This window comes from Parasteatoda tepidariorum, chromosome 1 (assembly GCF_043381705.1).
Source record: "Parasteatoda tepidariorum isolate YZ-2023 chromosome 1, CAS_Ptep_4.0, whole genome shotgun sequence".
Taxonomy (NCBI): domain Eukaryota; kingdom Metazoa; phylum Arthropoda; class Arachnida; order Araneae; family Theridiidae; genus Parasteatoda; species Parasteatoda tepidariorum.
The window spans coordinates 76,280,365-76,307,449 of NC_092204.1; the positions used below are offsets into that span (position 1 = coordinate 76,280,365).

The 27,085-nt window shown below is 29.1% G+C and overlaps 2 protein-coding genes across 2 annotated transcripts in view; one reads left to right on the forward strand and one right to left on the reverse strand.

Moving 5' to 3' along the window:
• The window catches only part of LOC107453483 (dystrophin-related protein 2), a 276,867-nt gene that overhangs the window by 42,022 nt on the left and 207,760 nt on the right, over window positions 1-27,085 (reverse strand). The gene's annotated exons all lie outside the window — the stretch shown is intronic.
• Window positions 404-26,197, forward strand: LOC107453461 (argininosuccinate synthase). The gene is made up of 13 exons (XM_043046714.2): window positions 404-707; window positions 6,216-6,284; window positions 6,871-7,116; window positions 8,198-8,272; window positions 8,816-8,886; window positions 11,616-11,737; window positions 13,098-13,182; window positions 14,953-15,017; window positions 20,054-20,127; window positions 23,753-23,810; window positions 23,881-24,037; window positions 25,798-25,863; window positions 25,992-26,197. The coding sequence occupies exons 1-13, from the start codon at window positions 612-614 to the stop codon at window positions 26,026-26,028; spliced, it is 1,221 nt and encodes a 406-aa protein (XP_042902648.1). The 5' UTR covers window positions 404-611; the 3' UTR covers window positions 26,029-26,197.

The following is a 27,085-nucleotide window of genomic DNA, read 5'->3' on the forward strand; positions in this document are numbered from 1 at the left end:
TAGCCTCATCTGACTCTTTGCGCTCATTTCCTTTTATGAATCAAGTATGTTTTTAAACTTATATTTATCTGGCATTTGAGGGGTCTTGCAGATGCCCTCAATGCCTTCCAATAAGTCTACAATTTCCGTGTATGAAGACATGAATCAGAACCACGCTGTTTCTTCTTTAAATCGCCACCTAATAAGCAAATAAAAAAGATACAAAGTACATTACGCAAAAGTTGCTTTAAATGTTTAATGAGCTTCAAACTGCCACTAGTATCTTAAGTAAACAATCGGAATCGAAGGTAGCATTTAAGAATAAGAAATGATAAGAAAATTATCATATTTAACAATGATTTTTCCTTGCCTCCTGCCGCTCTTCAAGAACAAATAACATTACTTAATATTAAGTGTTCTCCAAGGTTGAAATGATAAAAATTCGCTGCTGGTTTCTGTCCAAAACTCATCAGGGACAAATCATGTTACTTTGTAACACGTGACCATCGATGACGAGATAATGAGAAAAAATCATCTGTCTGAAGAAGCCAGCATTACTTCTTTAATCCAGAAGTAGTTATTACTTGCCAGTTACCGCTAGCAGTTAATATATTGGATTCTGATTTTTAAACATGAAAAGTGTAGTTTTAGCTTACAGTGGAGGATTGGACACTTCCTGTATTTTGGTATGGCTAATTCAGCAAGGTTACGATGTTATTGCTTTTATGGTAAGTTAATTTAGTTATGCTTTTTGTTAGGAACCTGGAAACACCAACACTGTAAAAAAAAAGGATTCTGCTTCCTTCGTGTTGACTTACGGAATGAAGTGTCATATCGAAGCAATTACTTTACTTACTAAATAGTTAATTAATATCTTTTTTATTTTATTCATTTAATATTTTTTAACATTTCACTTATTTTCGCTTAATTTTATTCAAATTAATAACACTGGGGGCCAATTTTTTTTTATAGTTGCATGAGATTTTTTTACCAGATCTTAGATGCCTTCGTGTAACTGATTTCAAATCTGCTATCTGTTTATCACGCCAAGATACAATTTTTTTTTTAAAATAACATTTTTATTCTGTTTTTTGTTAAAATATATTAGTTTAAAAACGCTATTTAACAGGGGCTTGCTTAAATGTTGCTACTAACTTCTAGGAGAGTTCGGGCTCATTATCAGGTTAAAATTGCATAGAATTCCACGCCCGAAAATATCATAAAAATATAAAATTATACGCAGCTAGGTGTTCTTCCTTATTATGAACTGTTTCTTCGTGTGCTTCTGAACAGATCATAACAGTTGTAATTGTTGTAGTTAATTTACGTCACACTAGAGCTGCACAATGGGCTATTGGCGACGGTCTAAGAAACATCCCTGAGGATGATCCGAAGACAAGCCATCACAATTTTGATCATCTGCAGAGGAGATGGCACCCCCGCTTCGGTTGCCTAACGACCTGCACGCGAAGTCGAGCGCTTTACGGTAGAACAGTTTAACGAGGACCCATACCGCACACCCTCGGTCCTTATGCAGACTGATCCAAGTGGTCTCCCACCCGCGCACTGACCGCAGCCAGAGATGCTTAACTTCGGTGATCTTCTGGGAACCGTGTCTTAACGATCAGTCCACTGCGGGACAACAGATCATAATAAAGAAGCGACCCTAGCCGCGTATAATGTCATTTCCGGGCATTAGCTCCTAAGTAATTTTAATCCTGATAATGTGCCCTAACTCTCCTGGAAGTTAATCGCAATATTTCTCGACCTTATGTAATATATTGCGTTTTTAAAGTTGTATATTTTGACAAAAATAGACTTCAAATGTCATTTAAAAATCTGTAGTTTTAGGAGCAAAATCTCTCACACCCAGGATAGGCAAGATCAAGTATTTATATGAATGCAACTAAAAATTTGCTCCCTTGAGTCATTCATTTTTTTATTACTTATTTCTAATTCTTATTCAAATTTATTAGATTTTGAAGTTTTTTTAAAACTCACAACCTTAAGAGTTGATAACTAAGTTCAAACATATAGACAACTAATATTAGTTAGTTATTTAATAACTAAGGGAATTACGTTCATGTGTTATTCTCCCTAAGTTAAAGTGAAGGAAGCAGAATATCTTTTTGAAAAGGATCCTAAAATGTGAAAAAACTCAAAATGTTGCATTAAAAATACAGTAAACCCCGCTATAGTGAACCTTCTAGGGATCGAAATTTCGGTTCAACATAACCGGCAGTTCACTATATCCGTTACTCAGGCAATTTAACTAAAGGTTCCCAAACTCCTCCCTTTTATTACACATTATTCAAATAAATGACTGAAAAATATTATGTAGTAGCAAAAAATGTGTTTATTTTCATTACTCTTCGTCTTGCGTACGAAATTTTTTTTTAATCTTTAGCTGATGAGCACTCCTGAACATCAGATATGGAAATACTTCCCGACTCTCAGATAATTTTTCCTGAATTTCTGTTATTCCGTTTTCTAAACCTGTCTAGCCTGCCATTCGAGCACATAAAAGTAGTCTCATGAAATTGCTCAGCAAATTCATCGACATTTGTCCAGATACTGGAAGATTGCGGCTTCTTCGATTGGTAATGTTCAATAAAGAACCACATCAACATCATAAACAACGACATGATTGTGGCAATGTAGTCAGTATTACGGAGTTGCCCAATTTACTTCCCAGTTATTGCTCCTCAATCTAAAACTGAGTGGGCTTCTAGAGGGGGATAAAACAAAGGGGAAATGACAGCTTATAGACTTAATTACGTATCTCTATGTATTAATTAGCATGGGTTTTTTCTTCCTTTTAAATAAGGTTACTAAATATGTATATTTATTAGGAAAGAAGGTCCTAATAAATATACATATTCAGGAACAGTCATCATGTATTTTAAGTTAATTCTGTATTTTTAAATTCTGTATCAAAACAAAATACAGTAAAAAGGCTGTTTATATTGTAAATGGCATGTAAATGTAGCTAGCATGTTCCATTCATCATTAGTTCATACCTTTGTCGGCATATTGTGAAACTTGATAACGGTTTATCTTGAGTGGGGGCATTCAACTTTTTCTTATTGGAGGCACACAATGGTTTGGTGAAGTGCACTTCTACGCGTAACTGTTAAGTAAGTAGTGAAAATGTTAAGGACAGAAAAAATTTTTAGATAACACGCTGTATTTAGTTTTAAAGAAATTAAGTTATGCTTAAACTGTTTCAATATGGAATTTGTAGAGAAGGAAAAAAATATTTTATTTTACTTTTGTTTTGTTTGCATAAAAAAGAATCTGAAAAATATTTTTTTAAATTGTTTCATATCTCTAATTCATTTAATATGTTTAAAAGGATCAAAACACTCATCAATAAGTGGAGATTAAAACACGGTGGAAAACATTTTTTTATTTTATTATACCGCAACTAAAGTCTAAAAAAAAATCTTAAACAATTATTTTGACAAATTGGTAATTTTGACAAAGTGAAAATAACAATCGAGACAGTTAAAATGAGTCACAATGAGAAATGCAGTTTAAAAAAAAGCAGCATCGCTATGTTATTATTTTAAATTAAAAAAATTCCCTTACAATCCAAAAAGAAAAAAAATTTAAAAATCCTACAATCTTGTACTGTTTAAAAACAAAACTAGGTGTGAAAAGATTTTGATGCTCAGTAGCAAGAAAAAGATATATGATTGTAAAATACTTCATAAATATTTTATTTCCTTGCATAATTTTATTAAATAAAGTCATATTTTTTGTGGTATAATCAGTGTATTTTGTGGATTGGCGTTTGTGAAAATAATATTACTGATGCTAACAAGAGTTAAAATTTTTTTCTTCTATTTATTACTAATATCCTATCAATAGGTACGATATATTTCTATGATGTTTAATGTTTAGACCATCTACTATTTCGTAATTATTTCAGAAAAAAGGACAATTAAACTTTTTTTTTTGGCACTTTTGAAATTTTTTATAAGGTGTACGTACATATGCTTCAAATGTTGTAATTGACATGATGGAAACTTTGTACAATTTGAATTGTAAATGAGTGTTAATCGAGTCTATAATATGTTGTACTTTTTATATTTTTTGAAACCCAAAATTGGAGATTAATACTGAATGCATAGTTTTATTATGCAAACTACGAAGACATGAAATATCGAAATCTTCCTTTTTGCAAATTTTTTTTTCTTTTAAACAACTCCAGAGCAGCGAACTGAAAGAGATCAAATGGGTAGAAACTTAACCCCTTAACGATCGGTTGATTTTCAAGAAAACAGTCATAAGAGTGCCTATTTTGCCAAATACACGTGTTTGATTAGTGCTGACATCTAGTTTAAAATAAACTAACTATATACAACAATTAGCTTAAAAATATCCTGGTACTGCCTGCCATCTGGTGTGTAAAATGAGAAATGAAATTTTTTTCGGGCAAAAGAAATGAATTAGTTTTATTCTTATTGGCGCGTTACTACTGAACACTCCAGCCCGAAAATTTCACGGGAGCGAGAAATAGAGGGCGAAACCTCACCCCGTCATTTTAAAGGGAGCGAGAAGAAAAGGATTAAACACTGCAGTCTAGACAAGTCAGATATTGTCCCCAATGTATTTTCTTACTCTGAATTAAATGAGACCAAAACCAAGTCAATAGGACTAATGGCGCCTTAATTACGATATAAATGTTCCAAAACCATTTATGTTATTCCATATCCTTTTCCCCTTTTCGCTAATACTCAGGTTATTCAAACAAGTGTTTCTTTCTTTTTTTCTTTTACAGTTTTTTCAGTGTCGGATTTTATGTATAATCACCCTGCATATCGGTTGTTTGATTTGATTATTTGTTGATTTGCCTGTCTCAACTCGCGGTACCTTAATGGTAAAAACGCAAAAGTTTTAGAATTATTTAAATACATATTAGACCACATGCTAGTAACAGGAAATCAATTACAATGAGTCTTGTATGTATTAATTTTTTTTATTTGTTTCGCCTTTATATTTCGTCTTCAAGTAATAATTCCTTTGAGAATAGTAATTGCTAATTTTAAAATTTTATAAACTTAGAATCCATCAGAAGAAAAGGTGGTTGCAAATTATTTAATAACCTGAACAATTTCATTGATTAATGATAATAATAATGAAGGTAATTAATTACACAAAGAAACAAATCTTTAATAAAAAATTTTTGTTGTATTTATGTTTATATTTGATATTTCCTTTTTCGGGTGGGGGAATTTCAAATCTGTAATTAGTTTTACTCTTAGAGCTAAAGATTTTGTTTAAAATGACATTTTTATTCCATTTTTGGTCGAAATGCACAAGTTTAAAAAAGCTATAAATAGCAGGGGGTAGCGTAAATGTTGCTTAAAATTACTAGGGGATTTAAGGGATTATTAGAGATCGCCTATGCAGTAGGATTAAAACTGCATAGAAACCGATGCTCAGAAATGTTGTCGTGCACGTCTAGGGGTGCTTCCATACTATGTCCTGTTCAGAAGCACACGGAGAAACAATTCATAATAGTGAGGCGCCGCTAGCGGCGTATGACGACATTGCCTGCCAAGATTTTAATTGCAGAGGTACCTCTGCAATTAAAATCTTGATGATGGGTCCTAATTTTTCAAAAGTTTGACGCAACATTTATGCTATCCCCTGCTATATATAGCATTTTTAAACTTGTAAATTTCTACAAAAAATTGAGTAAAAATGTCATTTGAAAAATACTGTAGATTGGCGAGAGAAATCTATTGCAGATTTGAAATGACTGACACGAAAGTATCTTAGATTTGTTAAAAAATATCATGCAACAGAAAAAAAATATCCCCCAGTGTTATAATCGCATCACAATATACGTAACTACATAGATATCATGTACAATTATATCATAAATTCAATCAAATAATCATAACATTAACTAATAAACATTAATATCAAACAATCATAATTATTATTCGACCATGTGTACTAGGATTGCATCCATTAAAAATAATGTTAAAATTTTTCCTATAATTAATTTAAAAATATTTAAAGATGAAAAGAGTTTTTTTTTGTACATTATATAGTCGCACTATTATCTTGCTGGCACTAACATACATTATATACTCATAATCCTAATGAATATCAGAGTATAACTATAAATTTTTGATGTGTGAATAGTTTTTCCATGTAAATTGCTTTTTTTTTTTAAAAAAAAAAGAAAGTTTGTTTACTTATAATGCTATATTTTACAGGCGGATGTAGGACAAGAAGAAGATTTCGAAGTGGCACGCAAGAAAGCTACTAAACTGGGTGCAAAAAAGGTAAAATTGTTAGAAATTTAACTTCAAAAATATTTCCTGAGTTTTGTTGTGTTTATTTTATTGTGTTCTCATGTAAATTTATTTTATTAAAGATTAAAAAATATATATATCTTTCCAGATACGAAGAATGAAACGCTTGACACTTTTACCTAATTACACGAACGTAACAAAAAAGTTCAAAAATCGAAATTCGAGTAGTCTAAATTGAATTCGCGAATTAGCAATGTCTCAATCACTATTTTCTCACTAAACAAGACATAGATAAAGAATTTTTTCCCCGTTTTTTTGCTTACGACTTTAAAAAGTATAACTATTAACAAGATATTCGTAACAATATTATTTTTTTTTGAAGTACATCACTGCTATTGTAATTAGCTCTCTTGTCATCGATTGAACTGATGGAATCGTTGTAGTCTTGTTCTTAGTTGGAAATATCGGAAGCTTCTTAATTTTTTACTTACATTTTTTTAATTCTATATATCCCGAATAGTCAATTAAACATTCGGTACTTCCCGTGGATTATGAATGATACGTTTTGATTGTTATAAGCTGCTAAAAACAAAGATTTAACGAATCATTATTCCAGGTGTATATTGAAGATTTGCAAGAAGAGTTTGTAACTGATTTCATCTGGCCTTCTGTTCAAGCCAGTGCAATATATGAGAGACGCTATCTTCTGGGTACTTCTTTGGCTCGTCCATGCATAGCCAAGGCTTTAGTTGCAGTTGCAGCTAAAGAAAACGCTGATTACATATCCCACGGAGCGACTGGAAAGGGAAACGATCAAGTCCGGTTCGAATTATCTTGCTATGCTTTGAATCCAAAACTAAAAGTAAGGCAGGGATTCATTTTTCTAACATTTGGTTCTTAATACTCTTTACTTGTCTTTTTAAATTTTATATTAAATATATAATTTTCGTTTTCTTAATTTCTTTCACTAATGCAAATTTTTGATTCTAGAACAACATTTAACAGCGTTATAAAACTAAAACTGAATAGCGTGGCAGCCCACTGTGCCCATCCCAGTTATCTTGACCTCGGCTTCTGGGGTACAAAACAGGTGTTCCGGTTGAGTGGTGTGGTCAGCCGAACGCGGAACTCCTTATACTTATAAGCATGCTTGGCACTCATTTTATGGACGAACTGAGAGAATGAAAGTTTAAGTCGACCTAACCCGGGTCGAAAATAGAAACCGAGACCTGAGGCAGGAAGCTCTACCACACAGCCACCAACCGCTTTGTGCCTTTCAAAAAAGTGAAGGAGAAAAACGAGGTTACATTATTAGATTAGCAGGAATTGATAATTTTAAGAACTTTTTTGATTTTTTTTTATCAAAAAGTAAAATAATAAAAAGATGCAATTAATTATATTTTGGATAAATTGTTTAATGCTATACATGCCATTTTTAGAGTTTTTCAAAATTATATTTTTGTTTAAATTGACAAAATTCGATATTGAAAATGCTAAAGATAATTTTTTTAACGTAACGTAAGTAAAAATAAACATCTTTGTAAAAAATCTGAAAACAGATATATGTATGATAATAATTAACTACCTTTTAAAAAAATGCTAATTACAAGATTTTATCAGTATAATTTTATCAGAAAAAAAAATGCATAGCGAATCTAAAATTCCACGTGCTTTGTTTTTAAAATTCTAACTGGGGATCGATCAGACTTGTATTTTATATGTTTCAAAAGATATTGCCAAATAAAATAAATATTTAACATCGATTTACGTATGAAAATTAAATAAAGAGGATTTAAAAATTTTTCCTCAGCGTTTTAGGCAGTTGAGTTCGGTCAAAACGAAATAAATGCCTTTTAAGAGTTTAATCTATATTTCTTTTTTGATTATTATATTTAAATGAGGTGCTTAAGTTTAAGTGCTGTCTTTTAATTTATTTCCTTCAGGTAATTGCACCTTGGAGATTAAAAGAGTTCTATGAGCGTTTTCCTGGAAGGCCTGAGCTTATTGAATTCGCTAAAGTAAGTTCTCTAAACAAATTACTATTACTTTTCTGTAACATATTAAAATTCTAAGAATAGTTTTAGTGGAAAATTCGGAAATATATTTCAGTTTGTTTCATTTCACCAGTGTAATGATATTTTACAATATAACAAGAAAAAACTAGAATTTTAATGCTTGTGAAAATAAAAGCAACAAAACTTTCAAACAAACATCAAAACATTATTAATAGTGCTAAAGATTTTGTTCAAAATGACATTTNCTACCAGAAAGACTGTTTGCTGATGGAGTAAACATCACTTCTTCGCTCTCACTCAACTAAGAATGTTCAAATAAAAGTTACTCTGATTTAATTAAATCCTGTGTCTGTTTTCCTGCTCGGTCCGACTGCATCATTTTACATATATATATAGTAATGCTAAAGTGTTATATTACGAGATTCAACACGGACATTTCTATGGGATAAGTCAAACGGAAAAATACATTGAGTTAAAGTTGAATATATGTTTAAATTTTTTTCTTCTATATTGATGTCTTTATGGAAATACAGAAATATTTTTTAGGAAAATAATATTCCAGTTCCTGTTACCAAATCTGAACCTTGGAGTATGGATGCTAATTTAAGGCACATTAGGTGAGTTAAATACTTAATTTATCTGAAACGAACACCTAAACTTACCGAAAGTTAAGTCCGGTTTAACGCTACAATTATCCCCTAAATCTAACAATTGATGCTATTCTGACTCAATATCAATGTCAGGCAAATTTTTATCATAAGTAAAATCTGTCTCTGACAGTATGATTATAAAATTATATTAAATTCTCTTTCCTTTTAAAACTTGCGATGATTTTGGACTCAACACTTTTAAATATGAACTTTTTTTCATTACTTGAAAAATAAAACAGTTAGAAAAAATTTATTTTCACATCAATTAGAACGCGAATAAGACAGGATCGTCCTCCTCCTTCGTACTGAACTTCCAGTGATGCTGAAATTTTTGAAGCTTTTTCCTTCAAGATGATATATCCGTTTTTTCCCCCCAACTTCAAAGCGATTCATATCAAAACTTATTTAATTTAATCGAATGATGTTCAACACGAATATATTTTAGTCACTTCACCTTAATACTTTTTTCAGAATAGTTTCAGATTTTATTTTACAGTTTTTTTCTTTATAAAATCTCAAGGAATAAAAAATGTAAAAATTTTAATGAAAGGTATAGCAATAGCTTGGCGCAAATCATTAATTATTCGTCAATAGTCAAGGAAATTCACTTTTAATTTTTTAGTTCCTTTTTTATTTTATTTAAGTTTAATGTGAATGTCCATTTTGCTCTGAGTCTAAAAAAAATAAATAAAATTTTTAAAAACATTGTACAAAAATTATAAGGAAATAAAAGCTTGTGGAGTTCCACATTTTTAGCAAAGTTTGGCTTGTGCTTGGCAAATCGGAAAGTATCATTTTAATTTATAATTTTATGAAACTTTTTTAAACATTAATAGCAAAATATATTGAAGAAATATCAACACCCCAGTTCGTTGATGTTCCCCAACCCCCGAATATTGTCATGCAATCTTATATGGTTTGCTGTGCTCGCTTTGCTTGCTACTAAGTTAAACCCATTTGAAATGTGTTCTATAAAATCTTAAGAATTTAAATCAATTATTAAAATATTTAAAGCAAATTCCTCTTTACAAAAATAAAAATTTTCATTCAATAATAAGTTATTGAAATTAAAAATTTTAAATGGAATAAATGGCACTCAAAGAAATATATATATATATATATATACTCATTTTTCAATGAACAGCAATAAAAGTGAATAAAACTATTATTATTGAACCAGTATAAGATAATTAAAATATATAATATGGAACACTTTGTTTTTTGCTATGAGCTACTTGCTTTCAACAATTCAATTCTTTCCAACTTATAACTCAGTTTCTTTAAGCTTTTCTTTGACCTAGCTAGAAAAAAAATTTCGCTCAAACATTTGTTAACAAGTATGTTTACGCTTTCATGCTTGTGACAGTTTACACTCTTGATATTTTAATTCTTTGTTGCCTACTTAAAAAAGATGTGAGGACTTTTTTGTCGCCGTGTAAGAGAAAAATATATCAAGATAAGCTAAAGAATTTTAATTTTGAAGCATAATATTTTCAATTAGATCAATAATTAAAATATTAGTTTTTTTAGAGTTTAAAAAAATTTAAAAATAACTCATAGAACTTTTGTGAACACTTTTTACATATTTTTGTGTAAAAAGTGGTGTGACCATGAAAAAAAATTCAAAACATTGCATGTATGTCCAAATTATGGAAAGCGTATACTTAGTGCTTTGTAGGAATAAAGTAAAACAACATAAATAAAGCACAAATAAAGGTACAAACATGTAGCTACTATAGTTTCAATGCTATAAACAGGAACCTTCCTCGATGTTAAAACTGAAATTGACATTAGAAGAATAATGATTATTATAATTGTGCTTAGACACCGAAGGCTCTTGTTTGTAGAGCCAAAACTATAGTATGTCCACATCTGTACCTTTATTTGCACTTTATTTATGTTGTTTTACTTTATTAAATGTATGCATACTTAAAGTTTTCAAAATTGATATGTCAAAACTCAAACTGGAGATTGAAAAGTGACGGTCATAATAATTGTGTTTAGACACTGAAGAAGGCTGGTTTGTTGAGCCGAAACTAGTATGTCCTTATCTGTAAACTTTATTTGCACTTTACTCATGTTGCTTTACTTTATTAAACGTATGCATACTTAAAGTTTTCAAAAATGATATGTCAAAACTCAAGCTGGAGATAGAAAAATGAAGTCATAATAATTGTGTTTAGACACTGAAGAAGGCTTGTTTGTTGAGCCTAAATTAGTACGTCCATATCTGTAAACTTTATTTGCACTTTATTCATGTTATTTTACTTTATTTAATACATGAATGCTTAAAGTTTATAAAATGTTGTACCATGGAAAAACAGCTTTAAAGTATTAGAATGAGTTTACTCGTGAAAGTTTACGTGAGGGTAAGTACAGATTCATTTGATTTGACTATCTATACTATAGATAGTATAGATATTATAGATCTATACTATAGATAGTATAGATCTATAGTATAGATATTGTCTGTAGGTTCTATAAACAATAAATATAATATATTTCTATATATCATGTTTTTTTTTTGACTAAATATCTTTCTGAAATCCCCACTGATTCTAAAGTCTTTTAATATTTTGCCAGAGTTATTTCCGTGTGCTTTTTACACAATCGCCCATAATCATTACTAAAAAACAAGTTTATTATTAATATTATAATATTTCATAAACACTGTAACGTATTTTTGATTTTCTTAGTTATGAATCAGGTATTCTAGAAGATCCATGGAATCCACCTCCAGTTGGTTTATATAAAATGACTGTTGACCCAGAAAAAAGTGTAGACGAAGCAACAGTTCTGGATATAGAATTTAAAGAAGGTATTAGATTTTCGTGTTAAAAAAAAAATGTGAAACTCTTTACTTCATAACTCAATAACACTTTAAATAGTGAAAAAACGACATTACATTTTGCCTTCTAGCAAGCACTAATCGTTAGTTTATAAAACCAATTGCTAATTACATAAAAACGTAGGATCGAAAATTGCAAGTATTTTCTGATGATCTGGACTTTTGATAGTTTATCCATCTATTTTTCATGTAATTTTGCAAATTCCAATATTTTTAATACCATGTTAATAGGGCACGCGAATTAATTTTGAATTAGAGTTATCACTTTTTTACTCTCTAAATTAACAACGATTCCATCGTGAATCCTCATCGTTTTCCGATCATTTTTTCGATATTTATTAATAATTTGTTAATTTTTTTTAGCAATTTCCACTTAATTTTTCAAACTTCGGTATTTTTATTACAATGATATTGCGACACCCGAAATTTCAAATTTGAGTAATCACTTTTTTATGAGCTTTATATCATTTTTCAACCATTATTTTAACAGCTTTTTCACGTAGTTTTTCAAATAAGGATATTTTTAATATGATGTTATTAAGTTACAAATTTAAGTAATCATTCTTTGACGCGATCAATTCGCGATTAAGCTGTCATAAATCAACGTCATTTTCTAATCGCTTTCTCGGCAGTTGTTACTGTTAGTAGTTTAGTAACAGTTACCAGTTGTTAAAGTCAGCTGTGGCCCCGCAATTTGCACACTCTTTATTTTAAAACGATATTTTAAATATTATATTATTCCTACATAAGTATTCGGAATCACGCACTTGAGTACTTAAGCTTTCATACGAATATAATTATTTAATATTTACCATTCAGTGATCGTTTGATTGAAATAAATCACACAGCAATGGTTGTCATCAATGCATTGCCAAACCAGTTTAAAAAATGCTTGTTGGCACAGTGATTTTTCTAGTAGTTTTTTTAGCTCTAGCGCAAACTTTGCCACTTATTTTGAAAAATGAACTTATTCCTTCATTTTAATTTCAAACATTGCCGGCCAGGTGGCCGAGTGGTTAGCGTGCCTGACTGCGAAGTCAATGGCTGTGAGTTCGAATCCCACTCTGAACATGGATGTTTCTCTCCGTCTGTGTTGTCTTCTGATGTAAGAATGTGGCCCACCCTATGAACGGGTATTTGTGGCAGTGTGGCGTGGGTAATATTGCTCGCCTCCGTGACTTTGATTCACAGGTGCCCACTGGGTAACGATAAATGAGCAACACTTCCGGCACCTTCTAAGGCGAGGAACGAAAGTTCAGTGCCTGCCGTTATTAAAAAAAAAATAATAATAATTCAATCATTTTCATTCCTTCAATTCTTGACTTTATAGGTATTCCAACCAAAGTGACGAATTTAAAAACAAATGATGTAAAAACTTCTGCTCTGGAGTTGTATTCATACTTAAATAAAATTGGGTAAGTAAAACATATTACTTACTTCTCTTATATTTAACAATATTTCAGTTTTAAATCTGAACACATTAGATAAAAGTCGACAATTTCTCTTCTGCGTAGTGTGATCCGAATTATTTAATTACATTTTTCTCACCATCGACAATTTGAAGTTTCTCTATTTGTCTAATGTTACATTTTTTAAAAACTTAATCGCAAGTGGCCCGGTTGGTAGGGCACTGGGCCCATGTCCAAGAGGTCATGGGTTCGATCTCCACCGGCCTGAGACTCCCCGTGTAGTAAATGGTAACTGGTGCACGTTAGATCTGTCGAGTTACAAAGTCTCCCATATTCAAATAACAAATCAAACCTCTGGGGGTACTGATCCAGGGGTTTCCTTGTCTTTTGGAATGGTTCAAAATTACAAGGCTACGGAGTTGAACATTAGTAGTCGTAAACCCTTGCACCCAACTATAAGTTTCACTTAAAATTAAAATAACACTATTATTCTAAAGCAATTTTTACAGTCAAAACTTTTCTCATAGTACAACACTTACTAGGTTTAAAACTCAGAATGGAAACAGCATGGTCACAGCACCAGTTTCAGCATGGAAAATAAATTCTTAACAGACAAAATTTCAAAAATTAATAAGTGATAAATACAAATAATTAATGTTTGTTGATTTGACTTAAATTAATTAGTTTATTAATGGAAAATTAAGATAGATTCTTCAAAAAACATGGTCAAAATGAAAGAGCAAATCTAGCATATAAAATCATACAAAAATATGGAGTCGCACTAGAGAAAAAAAAGTATGGTTAAGACTATAATGCTTAAAATAAACGTGTTTCTGACTCCATAGAAAGTTGGAAGAGCTTTGGAAATAATTTTAATAAAATTAACAATAAAATATGGTTTTATAATTTGCTATCAAAATTTGGCAATTGTGGTACCTTTATCATGTCGTCAAATCATTTTGTCAAATTTGGAGATTTAATTATGATACCATAGAGAGTGGTATGAAAATCACTAATTCGGTTAAATTTACTTTTCAGAATTGTTTTACTAAATGAGTGGTAATAAGAGCTATGTTCTTGAAAAACAGTAATTTTACTAGAATTGTTCTCCGTGCGCAAATTATATATACAAGAATAATTAACAAAACTCTTATTCATTATTTTATTTATACAGTATTTACGCACATGTTCAACATTTACGACCTATACAACTACATTAAATGCTTCAAAGTATTGCCAAACGCCTGGAAACCCACATCGTATTGACGCTACATGGAATGGCAAACATTCTTTAATATACAAATGTTTAATTTAAATGTTCACCGTTTTCTACTCCATGTTTTTTTGTCCGCCTTCATTCTTTCTCCCTTTTATTTTGGCCAATTTTTTTTTCATTTTCTTAAGAACACTGACTTATTTAAAATAAAAATAATTAAATTGTGCTTTATAAAGTATTTTTTCTTTAGCTATACTTATAAATACACTCATAATTATACAGTTATATTTATGAATATACAAATATAAAAACACGGAAGAAATTTTACAGACGAATTATCGAATCTATGAGACAGTAAGTTTATGGTAAGTGTAGACCTCTTGGAAAATTTTTATGCAGCAAACGTTATTTTAACATACAGAATTGCTTATAAGACTTACGTTTTATAAAAATGCAAAAGCACTGAATTCTGCATTCTCTAGATTTAGATTAAAATTTATGATACAATGAAATGAATACAATTTTATGAATAAAATATCATGTTTATAATATTTTATTAGGGGTCTGCATGGCATTGGTAGAATAGACATAGTTGAAAATAGATTTATTGGAATGAAATCAAGAGGTAAAAATAAAATTTTAATTCTTTAGTTCAATTTCAGTTTAGTTAATGAAAAATTAAAAAAAAATCATTCAAATTTTAATTTTTCCTTATTCTTATGTGCTTTAGAAACGTTACAGAATTTATGCAGGTTTTTCCGAGTAATGACCACCTTTAATATATGCTTTTAGTTCCCACGTCTGATAGGAAGTAAAAGATTAGGGTTCCGCAAACTCTTATTTATGTGGATATGAAAGACATTTTAAACTCTTATACTTCTAAATTAAAATTAAAATTAGTAAGTGCAAAAAGGGATTCAAATAAAACTAAACCATTTTACTTCAGGATGGAGAAAAAGGCGTCTAATAGCAAACTACAAATACAATTCAGTCTCCCTGCACTAATAAATTGAATTTTGATAATTTCAGACTCATCTTAGCTCTCCTCGCATCAATAATAGTTGATCATTGCTGAAAAACTTATTTTTTCCACTTATAATAATTCAATTTGAAGCCACTAAGACACATAGTTTTTTTCTTAATTTTCGAAGGATTCTAAAATAATACGTTCAAGGTTGGTCATTATACAACACCCGGTATTTAATTTACATTTTAATTCTTTATATTATGTACAAGTAACAACAGATTACTATTGTAAATTAAAAGATGTTTTTTGTTCAATATCACTGTTTCAAACTACTTAGCGAATCATATCATAATTCCGCCTACGTATTTTTATTAAATTATGATTTCTTTGTGAATAAAACTTTAGTTTTTTTTATTTACTACGAGTAACACAGTTAATTAAACTGATTAAACTATACTAATTATTATACTAATTATAACACACAAATTTATTTTTGTTTTCTATTGCATTGGATTTTGTACGGATTTTGGATATTTTTTAGTTACTGATTTTAATTCTGTAATCAGTTTCTCATTCCAAGCTACATTTTTTTGAAGAAAATTTTTAGTCTATTTTTTAATGAAATGAAGGAGTTTAAAAACTTTATAGATAGAAGAGTGTCGCATAAATATAGCGACAAATTTCAAGGAGAATTAGGGGACGTTATCGGGATTAAAACTAAATAAAAACCCATGTCTGGAAACGTCGTCATACGCCACTAGGGGTGGTTTCCTGTAATGAACTATCTTTTTGTGGTTTTGAGTAGGTCATAATAGGGAAGTGCCCCTAGCCGTGTACGATGGCATTTCCGGGCATGGGTTCCTATGCAATTTTAGCCCTGATGATGTGTCCTAATTACCTTGGAAGCTTGTCGCAACATTTACCTACCTCCCAGTGTTATATGTAGCGTTTTTAAACTTGTACATTTCGACAAAAAATAGACTAAAAAAGTCAATTTAAAAAATTTTGTCGCTTTAGGAACAAAACTAATTTCAAAATTGAAATTCCCGCACTCGAATTAAGCAAGATCAAGTATTTGCATGAATGCAATTATAAATTTGTTCCACTGTGTAATCAACAATATGCATTTACTATAATTTACTATAGTGCAGATACAATTTGTTTAAGTGTAATCAACAGTAAGTATTTACCAATATTATTTACTATTATGTCATTAAAAAAATTTATCGAATTTCGTTCCGGTTTTTTGGTTTTCCGGTTTTCTGATTTCCGGATAACGGGTTCTGTACTGTAGTATAATTTACTATTATTGCAACAAATTTATTTGCTTTGTAGTAAAATCGAATGGAAACAAATTACATTTTTTCTATTGCTTTACTCATTTCTTTAAGCATAAAACTTTTATCGTATGAATGATTGAACGGAAACAATTTTTTTTACAATTATATTTCAAAATACATCTTTGTTTCTTAACTTTTGTTCAGAAACTAATTTTGCACTAAAATACTTAGACTAAATTAAACGTTTAAAATATTAATTATTCGGAAAATAATAACGATATTAAAACTACTATTCATGGTTTCCCTTCTCATAAAAATATGAATCTAACCTTTGTTAATAAATATCTTAAAACTTTATAGTAAAACCTCTGAAAGCGAAAGGTCGTTATCAAAATATGATCCATAATGAAAACTCACTGGTCAATGAAATGGGCAATAAAAACGTCCTTTCTAAATCTCTGGGGAAAATTTACTGCGTAATTTACAACTTCATCAAAAAAAGGCGAAATGAAAGTGGCATATAAATTTGATGTCATACTTTAAAATATATTTTACGCATTTTTCTAGAGAATCTTTGCGCAAACGGGATTCAATATTTTATAAACTGCATTTATTATCACAAAACTTTCAAAAATTTAGGAATATACAGACTTATAAACTAATGTAAGCTTACATTTCGTTTCCCTTAATACGCAATCGTAGTTAAATTATTTAGTTTAAATAAGTATTTATTATTGCTCCATGTACACAATAACTTTTAAGATAATATTTTAATAAACAAAATGTTAAATAAGAAAATGCTGATTATATAGTAAACGAAAATGATAATAATATGATATTAAGAGACAAAAAAAAAATGGCCTTATCTGTCATATATTGTTTACTTAAGGTGCATATTAAAATTCAAATAAGCTCTATTTTTCTCTTAAGTATATTTAAAAAACACGTTTTAATGTAATTAGAGCATTAATTACAAGTAATTAGATCCTTGTTTAATATAAAAGAATGCAATTATTTTTATAACCAACGAAATAGCTTGCATTAGACAACTTTTGCTTTGCTCATTTTTTATTCATTTATTTTTTTTGCTTTATTTACTCATAAATTCCTGATTTCAAACGGAGACATACTGCATTCCATTCAAAAAATGCATCTTGAAAGAGCATATTTTATAAAGTCGGATTTTAATTGATTAAAAAATTTCATTGGCTTAAAATTTGTCTATGGAAATAAAAGTCGACAAGTTTTAAACGCTCAAAAATAGACGCCCATTCTTAAGACTTGTCAGACGTAAATGTGATGAAACAAAAATGATTTGAAATATAAAACGTGCAATTGCCAACGAAAATGGAAATTAAAAGCGAAAAAACAACGCTATAAAAACCTCAATAACTGAAAGTGAAACAAAAATAACGATGGAAAAACAGAATAAGAAAAACCACCGGGGCCGAGAGGAGCAAATCAGGGCAAAATACACTTTCAAGCGAGATGGAAAAGTTGTGTGGAACTAATGCCGTTAGCATGGAAATCAGCATTCATATGAATGGAACAAGATTCTAGGACATTGAGATGAGCTGATGTGATTTGGGTTAGTATAATTTTGGTATTGTCGAAATAGAATTTATGCCAAAGATTTCAAGAATCTGTACTCTGATTTAGGATTTCGTTTATTTAATTAAATTTACTTAACAATCCAGTGTCTTCCGTTATTTCTCACAAATGATGCAGTTCTCAGTAAAAATGCTTATTTACAGACGGATTTTAGAATATTGTTGCATTAGGAGGCTAAGCCCCCTGTTTACTGTCACTCTCTAACTTCGATGATTACTTCGCTATAATAGTTGTTTCTTGGCGTAAAACAGTTTTCTCTTCAAAATTTGAAACTGTTTCCTCATTCTTTTCTTCTGCTTCCATTCTCCACGTCTAAACATTTGTTTTATGATTCTATTAATATCTATTTGTGAACATAAATAATTTGCTCCGTAATCATCCATTAAAATAACATTTTAAATTAAATGCATGGAATAAATTAAGACAAATTTGGCGAGTATACAACCATTTTTTTTTTTTACAGAACAGGCTGATATATTAAGAGCAATTTGCGCATGCGTCACATTGTGCATGAAGCTGATCGTTAAGTTCTTAATCATTTAACGAATTTCTCTAACTGTAATTTATAATAGCATGTTAACGAAATTTTGGCCAAAAATTTATTATTGTAAATTGATTAATATGTTTAGACACTGATTACGTTATAATAAGGAAACTCTTTTAGTTTTAAACCTTTAATTTAGAAAACGAACGTAATTGTAGAATGAGAAAAAATTGCAAGTAATTTTTATAGATTAGGGATAAAAGAATATTTCATAGGAAAACAATATCTTTATGCTTTTATCAATTTTATTCTGATTAAAAGCAAAAAAAAATGGAAATTAATGAGGGAAAATTGTGTGTATCTACCATGTGATTTTTCGGCCAATAAAAATGCACCGACAGCAATAGAACACAGTGTTAGACAGTTATCTTCTTATGATATATAGATATATCTTAACTTTATCATAAAAAATATTTGTAAATAACACACAATATGCATTATGTGTTACATTTTTGGTATTTTTCTTATCAATATCATATGTTAAGGAATAATTATCGTATTGAAATTGAGCTTGACATTATTTGGTGGTGGGAAAATTGCTGAATCATTTAAAGAAATCATGCCCAATTGGATACACTTGCACTTCAAGAAGACGAAGATCAGGGATGCCCACACATGTGACCTATGGCAACAGCAGCTGATCACTGATTAGCAAAATGGCGTGCTTAAGTTGAGTTAAGTTTCTCCACATAAGTTCAGTTAATTAAATACAGCATTGCATCGCACATCAAAATTGCTGAAATATAATTCTTTCTCGTCTACATCCTTTACTTAACTTAGATTTAATATTTGTTTACATATTTTATTGTAACCGTGATATATTTTTGTTTTGCAACTTCGATATTAGTCTGTATATGTTCTACATGGCTCCGTGCTTGTCTTTGTGTTAAGTAAGAAATCTATAGCGAAAGAATATAGAATACGTCACTTAAGAGAATTTGATACTTGACGGGCTTGGCTTACTCGAAATAGAATGAAAAGAACAGTTGCAAACGTAAACAAATGCCACGTTTCAACAGCCAATCAGGATCGAGATACCCACACTACATCACTTGCGGATATCTCATTGTTATTTTTACTCACGTCTTATAATTTTTGGCTTATTGTGCATTAAATAAAAGTGTGTATAGTTTTTAGCGATTTGTATAATGAAACTAACCTTTGATGATAAATTTTCTGCTTTTATTGTAAATACTATGCTTAGTTTATTGTGTCTTATTAAACCTCTGCTTTTAACATAATGTAATTGTAATTTTCAGGATGTTATGAAACTCCTGGGGGAGCAATTCTTCATGTTGCTCATGAAGATATTGAAGTATTCACGTTAGATAGGGTAAGAAATAATTTTAACGATCACTAATAAAAATATTCCTTTCACCTAAGATAAAAATAATTTCCTAAAACTAAAGTGATGATAAATTTGAGCATTTTTTATCCTTCCAAATAACTGTTTTATCAAATAACTGTTTCTATTCAATAACTTTTTTTATTCAGCAAATCTCTTATCAAAATATTATTTGAGTTAGAACCAATCGAGTTTTCAAATGCATAGGCTTAACAAAGAAAAATAATAATCTCGACATGAAAAGAAGCTCACTGTTAGACTTTCAGTTAGTAATATTTAATTATGGACATTGGATGTAATGATATATTTTATTTTAATTATACAAAAAAATTTTAAATTAAAACTAGTGTTAATTGAGTCTTAAAATAAGTTTTATCTTTTAAATAGAAAAGGCGTCATTTAAAAATTATTTTTGACATAGCGTTTTGTATGATATCGTATTTTCGTAGCAAAATTTGCACATTTAAAAAATAAAATAACTTAATTACATTTTTAAATAGTTAAGCAATTTATAAACTTTTTTTCCGCATTTTTCTTTCTTTTCGTCGCATTTGTTTCTCTGCATTTTGTATAATTCAGCGGAAAAACAACTTTTACAGTCTTAAATCATATACTGCCATCTATTGTCGATAATCGAAAACTTTATTAATTTCTTTCTTTTCTTTGAACTATATTTCTCGTCACTTTACTCTATTTTCAATTTAAAATCAAATATTTTTTTCAAAATTCTATACTTTTCAGACTATACTGTTAGACTTAAAATAAATAAAAAATAGGGCACCTGCCTTTCGAACGAAATTGGATGCCAGCGATAATTTTTGGTGGGGATAAAAGTTTATAACCTAAGTACTAACCTATATTTTTCGATGTAAAGCTAAGATTTTGTGATAAAATCTTTTCCTTTTAGTTTTGAGAAAACAATTTTTTTCTCTTTTTTAACCTACTAGAAAAATGTTTTAAAAAAGAATTTTACAACTGTTAGTTTGCCTACGTTGAAAAAGCGTTCTTAGGTCAAAATCAATTTCCGATAAAATATCGACTTAAATTCTTGTTGTAAAGATTAAAAAAGCAATTGAAACATGTATTTTTTATCCAATAGAAATCTTTAATTCAAATTTGAGCACTCTTGACTAGTAGAGAAGTGGTCAAGATTTGGATTGATGGTAAACTCTTTTTCATGATAATATCATAATAAATTTTACTAGTAGCGGTCAGAAATTTAACTTATTATCATCAAACACGAAGATTTCAATTAGATTTGAACTCTTTTGTTTCTTTGAAAGCTGTTGGAATTTTGAGTAACAGTTTTATTCTATTTCATGACCAAATGAAGCTAAATTCTACTTTTAGTAACAGATCAAAACTTGCATTGTCGTCTGATACAATATATCAGAAACTACAGTAAAAATTTGAGTGTTCTAAATAGCAGGAAAAAAAATCGAAATTTAAATTACAATATTCCACCCTTACAGAAAATGACTTAATAAAAAAGTTAAAAATATAAGTAATAATGTAGAATAAAAAGTACAAATCTTAAATTGAAATCAGAATACAAATATTATATGGTATTTAATAGAAAATGGAGAAAAAATAATATTCTTTTCTTCGCAGCGTTAAAAAACGAGAGATAAAATAGGGAATGAAGAAAAAAAATAAACTTTGTTAAGTAATTTATTCAAAATTCATTTCAAAAACGTAATTAAGTTTAGTTGCTTAAAGATACATATAGTGCAAAAAAAAACTTTCCATTTTTGCTTAGAAATAATCTTTTATATTTGTCGGCACTTTTAATTACGAGACAGACTTGTTATCGGTGTTTTTAGTTTTTATTTAACAAAATTAGTGTTTTTTTTTTCGATACAAGCATAAGCTCCAGGAGTCTTATTATTTTTTACGACTAAAATATGCTATTTCCAAAGGTTTCAGATTTTTATAATTGAGATTCAGCAGCAATTAGTGAAAAATTTTACAAATTCCACACCATCAGCTTTTTTATAACATATTTTTGAGACAAATGTTGTGAAAAGTTTAGTCAGCTAAAATTCACGTAGTTCACATCACACCTTTCCTCAACACTGTACTCAAAATACCCAATTCCCAGGACACGTTTAAGTCAATTTATTTCAATAAAAAAATATTGCTGATTTTGAAAATGAACGTTATATCAGGATGCAATAAAAATTCTCATTATACACGTTTTTTAAAATAAAATTGCTATGTACTATAACATTCCTATTTTCCTAATAGTTGTTCTTAATGTTAAAGAATACAAATCTAAACAAAAAGTTGTAAAAAAGTCGTAGGCTGGAATTTGTCTAAAAATAAAAGAAAATCATACAAATTGTAGTAGCATACACCCTTTCGCGAAAATATCTGGAAAATTTGTTTCTCTCAAGCGTGAAAGTTGTATTTGTTTCTTTGCAAACTACATGTTTACGCAGTAAAACAACTTTTACAGAGTAAAGTCTTACACTGCCATCTAGTTTCAGTATCTAGAAACTCTATTTACTGATTTATTAATGTTAAACTTTCCATTTTACTAACTTTATGTATTTACTCAATTATTTTCAGCATTAAAAAAATATCATTAAAAATTAATAATAATAATATTATTATTTCACTTTAATTAAAATCAGAATTCAAATCATTATTTTATCATTTACAAAATAGAATAATTAAATTACGTCACTATTCAGTACGAATAATTATGAAGTGTTAACAACAGAAGGAATAGATTTATAAAATTATACCTTTTTTTCACTTACTGCTTAATTAGAGCAATAGCAATTGTAAAGTGAGAGAAAACCAAATATATCATACTAACAACTAGACTAAGCGATATACATTTCGTCTTTAATAATTAATTACGAAACATAACAGCCGTTTAAGCTATTAATTCTAGTTTAAGTTAATAAAACTATAAAAAGTTACAAAGAATTTAATTTATGAAAAATTTAAGTTTAGAATAAGATTAAATTTTTTTTTTCAGTAGTAAATTTAAACAGAGTCTTCTACTAATGCTTCTTGAGTTCCAACAGTATTATTTATAAGATATTGTTCACAAAAGATATTCAGCCTTATTCATAATTTTCCTGGTGTATTTATTTATAGATATCGTTAACAAATAACATTTTCAGCCTTCACTACTTATTCATTTTTTATTATGCTATATTTACTAATAGATATTGTTTACAAATAACTTATTAATCATCCTTATTAAGTACTTATTCACAATCTATTCTAATCCTGTGCTAAGTGAATCGAATTACAAATTTTCTTAGAACATTAAACAGTGAAAGCAGTGTTTTCTATTTGTCATAAATTTGTCACATGATTGATCTTTATAGTTTTCGTTTCTTCACAGGCATGCGCAATAATTATGTCTAATTGACTGCAATAATTGTTATTTAATTTTTATGTAATGTAATGAAACTTAAATAAAAATGAATTTGTGATTTTCTAAAAAAAAATTAAAATAAAAATAATGAATAAATTGGCATATTAAAAAAAAATGATATAATACAACATGAAAATAATAGATACATTTTATAAACTGACTTCTAATTTTAAACGTAACCTATTATTCACTTTGGATTTGTTTCTAACGTTGCAGGAAGTTCTCAGAGTAAAAACAAACCTATCGGATACGTTTGCTGATCAAATTTATAACGGTAGGTAATGCATTTATAGCTTTTCTTTCCATAAATAAAATTATTTCTAAGCTTTTACATTCACCAATAGGATTATGGTACAGCCCTGAAGGTGAATTTGTGCAAGCTTGCTTGAAACTAAGCCAGAAACAAGTAAACGGCACAGTCAGGGTAAAAGTATACAAAGGAAGTGTTAGCATAGTTGCGAGGAAATCACCCACTTCTACCTATAATCAAGACTTATGCAGGTAAAATAACAACAATTTGTATTTTCTACCACTATTAGTCAGTTCTAAGACCATAACATAGATCTAAACTTTAAGCTATGACAACAATTAATTCAGAGTAAAAATATTATAGTTAAGTTATAATTCTGTCTCGTCCCAAGAACTAACATAAATTATTGTAAAATAATTATAATTTATAAATATCTTAATCTTACCTTTATAATAATAATTTAAAAATACCTTAAAAATATTTTTTCCCCTTCAATTTCGGACATTCATAATGCTGATTGAGTCAATGTAGTACCCAAAATAAATGAATAAATATTTTTTTTTTTAAAAAATAGTATCTAGATGTGTACAAATAAAACTAAGAGTATGAAGTTTAAATTGGACGGATACTAGCTAAGTTATATAACGTGAAATATTTAATTAAAAAAAAACAATTTAATGTTCTCATTCATGCTCAAAAAGTAATAAATGAAGCCTCGCTATTATTTTAATAGAAAATAAATTAAAGTAATCGATTAAGATTAAAATAGTGCTCGACTTCGCGAGCAAGACGCCGGGCTTCCAAAGCGGAAGAGTCATCTCCTCTACAGATCAAAATTGTAATGCCATGTCTTTGGATCTTCCTCAGGGATGTTTCCCTGCCTGTCGCCAATAGCCCATTGCAGCTCCAGTGCGGCGTAAATAAAGTACACACCTAAGATTAAATTAAAACTTTAAATTTTAGCCATCCTTAAAGTAATTTTTCAAGTAATTTCTTAAGTTTTTTTTATGAAATACTTCTTAAGAATATGCAGTTAAATATAAGGATGTCTAAATCATGTTCCGTATATAAAAAATTGCTACCAACCCAATTATAGATACTCCCTGTCCCAAGGAAGGTGACGGTATCCTTCATTGGACCAATGATACTTATTTTCATTTTTCCAGTATCTATTTTACTTTTTGAACATTTATGCCTAGAATGGAAGGTAATAATTGTAGTAACGTGTACAAAACTGTAAAATTGTCAGATTTGACGTGAAAATTAAGTAGCATAACTATAACAATTTTCCCCTTTATAAAGCAGAGAGATTATGGAACATCTTATAATTAGAAAGCTGCACTTATTTCGAGAAATATAAATATTTTTGTTCTTAACTCTTTTTATTATACCAGAAATATAAATAGCAGCCCTCGTAATTACACATAATTGATTTAACTGAACATTTAGTATCTGACCTATAAATGAACCAAATCCTAGGTGATCATTCGAAACAACTTTCACCAGCAATTAAATATGTTAAGTTTTTAATCAATAGAAATCAAATTAACCAAATGAATCAAAATTTTCAAACAAATATGTTGTTTGCTTTCATCAATTGATTCATCCATCAGATTTTGATATAATATTTGATTTTTCCTCATTTAAATAATTGCTTGCTTCATCTAATGTTTAAAGTGCACTAAGAAAAAGAAGGAAAAAAGAAACACCCTGTGTGCAAATAGTTTTCGATTCAGTTTTAAAAATTCTCGAGATATGACGAAATAAGCAAAAATTAAAGGATCCTGCTATTAAAAATATCGTCTGCTTTAGTTAATTAGCATATTTGAGGTCACCCCTTTAAACCCTTAAGATTGTATCCTAGTCAAGTGATGATTCGATCACTAGATCAAAAGTTATTTAGAGTACCTCGTTTTTTGTGCATTGCTAATAATTTTAACTTCATTTTTGACACGGATTCTACAAATATACATATATTAAGGACAGTTAAATTTATAATTTTTATTTCCAGTTTGGACATCCTAGGAGGTTACTCTCCTTATGATGCAGAAGGATTTATAAAAACACAAGCAATGAGGTAAACAAACTTTTCTTAAATACGCAAAATAATATTATTTGATTGATACACTGAATTCATAATTTTGAACTAATTCTTAATTTCCTTCAATCAATTTTATACATAATCATAATTTCTTTTTTTTTCAGATTAAAAGAATATTTTAGAATAAAGCCCAAACCATAGACAATTATTGAACTAGAATTGTCAACACTCAAAAGTGGTGTCATCTAAAGGAATTGCGATGTTCAAAGACGAAAAATGCTCAGTTCGCAAAGAGAAGAGCACTAATAAAATGTATAATGTAATAAAAATATATTTGTACTTTATTAAAATAAAGGTGAATATTATAAAACCTTCGTTTAAAACCAATTGCAAAAGTTATTAGGATTCATTAATAACAAGAAAGGGTAGAATAAAGTATTTTTACTCTTTTTTTTATTGATGCTGAGTGCTTTCTGCCTAATAACAATCAAGTTAAACTAAGCTTAAAAGCAACAAGCATCACTTACACATTTTAAAATGCATTCAATAAAAAAAAAATCTTGTTTACTACTGGGCTCCGCCCCCTACTCGCTAACGCTTACCAACCCTCAAAGATTACTATGCGATCCTATATGATTCGTTTTCCAAACCAAGCTTGCGACTAAGTTACAATAATACTTTTTGTAATTAAATAGTTATTTTAATATAACAGTTTTCAGAAAAAAGTTACTTGAGTTGGTGTTTAACTGATTGCTCTATTTGAATAAATAAAAGAAATACTGAAAGTACTTATTAAAAAGTTTTATTTAATATTTACAGTAAATTGGTGAATAGCTTTTCCTTAACTGACTGTTTAAGTAGTGAAACATATAAATCAACTTGAAAACATAAAAACAAAGTATGTACATTTTACAGAGTCTTAGATAAAAAATATAGATAGTTAAGTCATAAGTGGCACGATTGTTCAATGCAGTAGAAAAAATAACGTTATTTAACGCAAATTGCTTTAAAAAAATCTATTTACATTAGCACTTTTCTGTTTTTTCATTCACAGACCTAAGAAAAGTTGAATAATCAGAAAAATTATTTAAAATTTTGAATGGAAATTAAATTAATAGCCTGTAATATTGGCATGTATAAACATTAAATAATGCCATAGGAAAATTAAAAATCTTAAAATAGGCATTTTAGATCCTACTTTTCCAGTAATTACTAAGATATTACTTAGAAAGTCAAATTTATTTATGGGTGCTAATGA

Coding starts and splice junctions, on each gene's coding strand:
- LOC107453461 (XM_043046714.2), top strand. CDS start 612: ATGAAAAGTGTAGTTTTAGCTTACAGTGGAGGATTGGACACTTCCTGT. Junction 11,738..13,097: donor GGATATAGAATTTAAAGAAG/GTATTAGATTTT, acceptor TTGACTTTATAG/GTATTCCAACCAAAGTGACG. Junction 20,128..23,752: donor AAGTATTCACGTTAGATAGG/GTAAGAAATAAT, acceptor CTAACGTTGCAG/GAAGTTCTCAGAGTAAAAAC.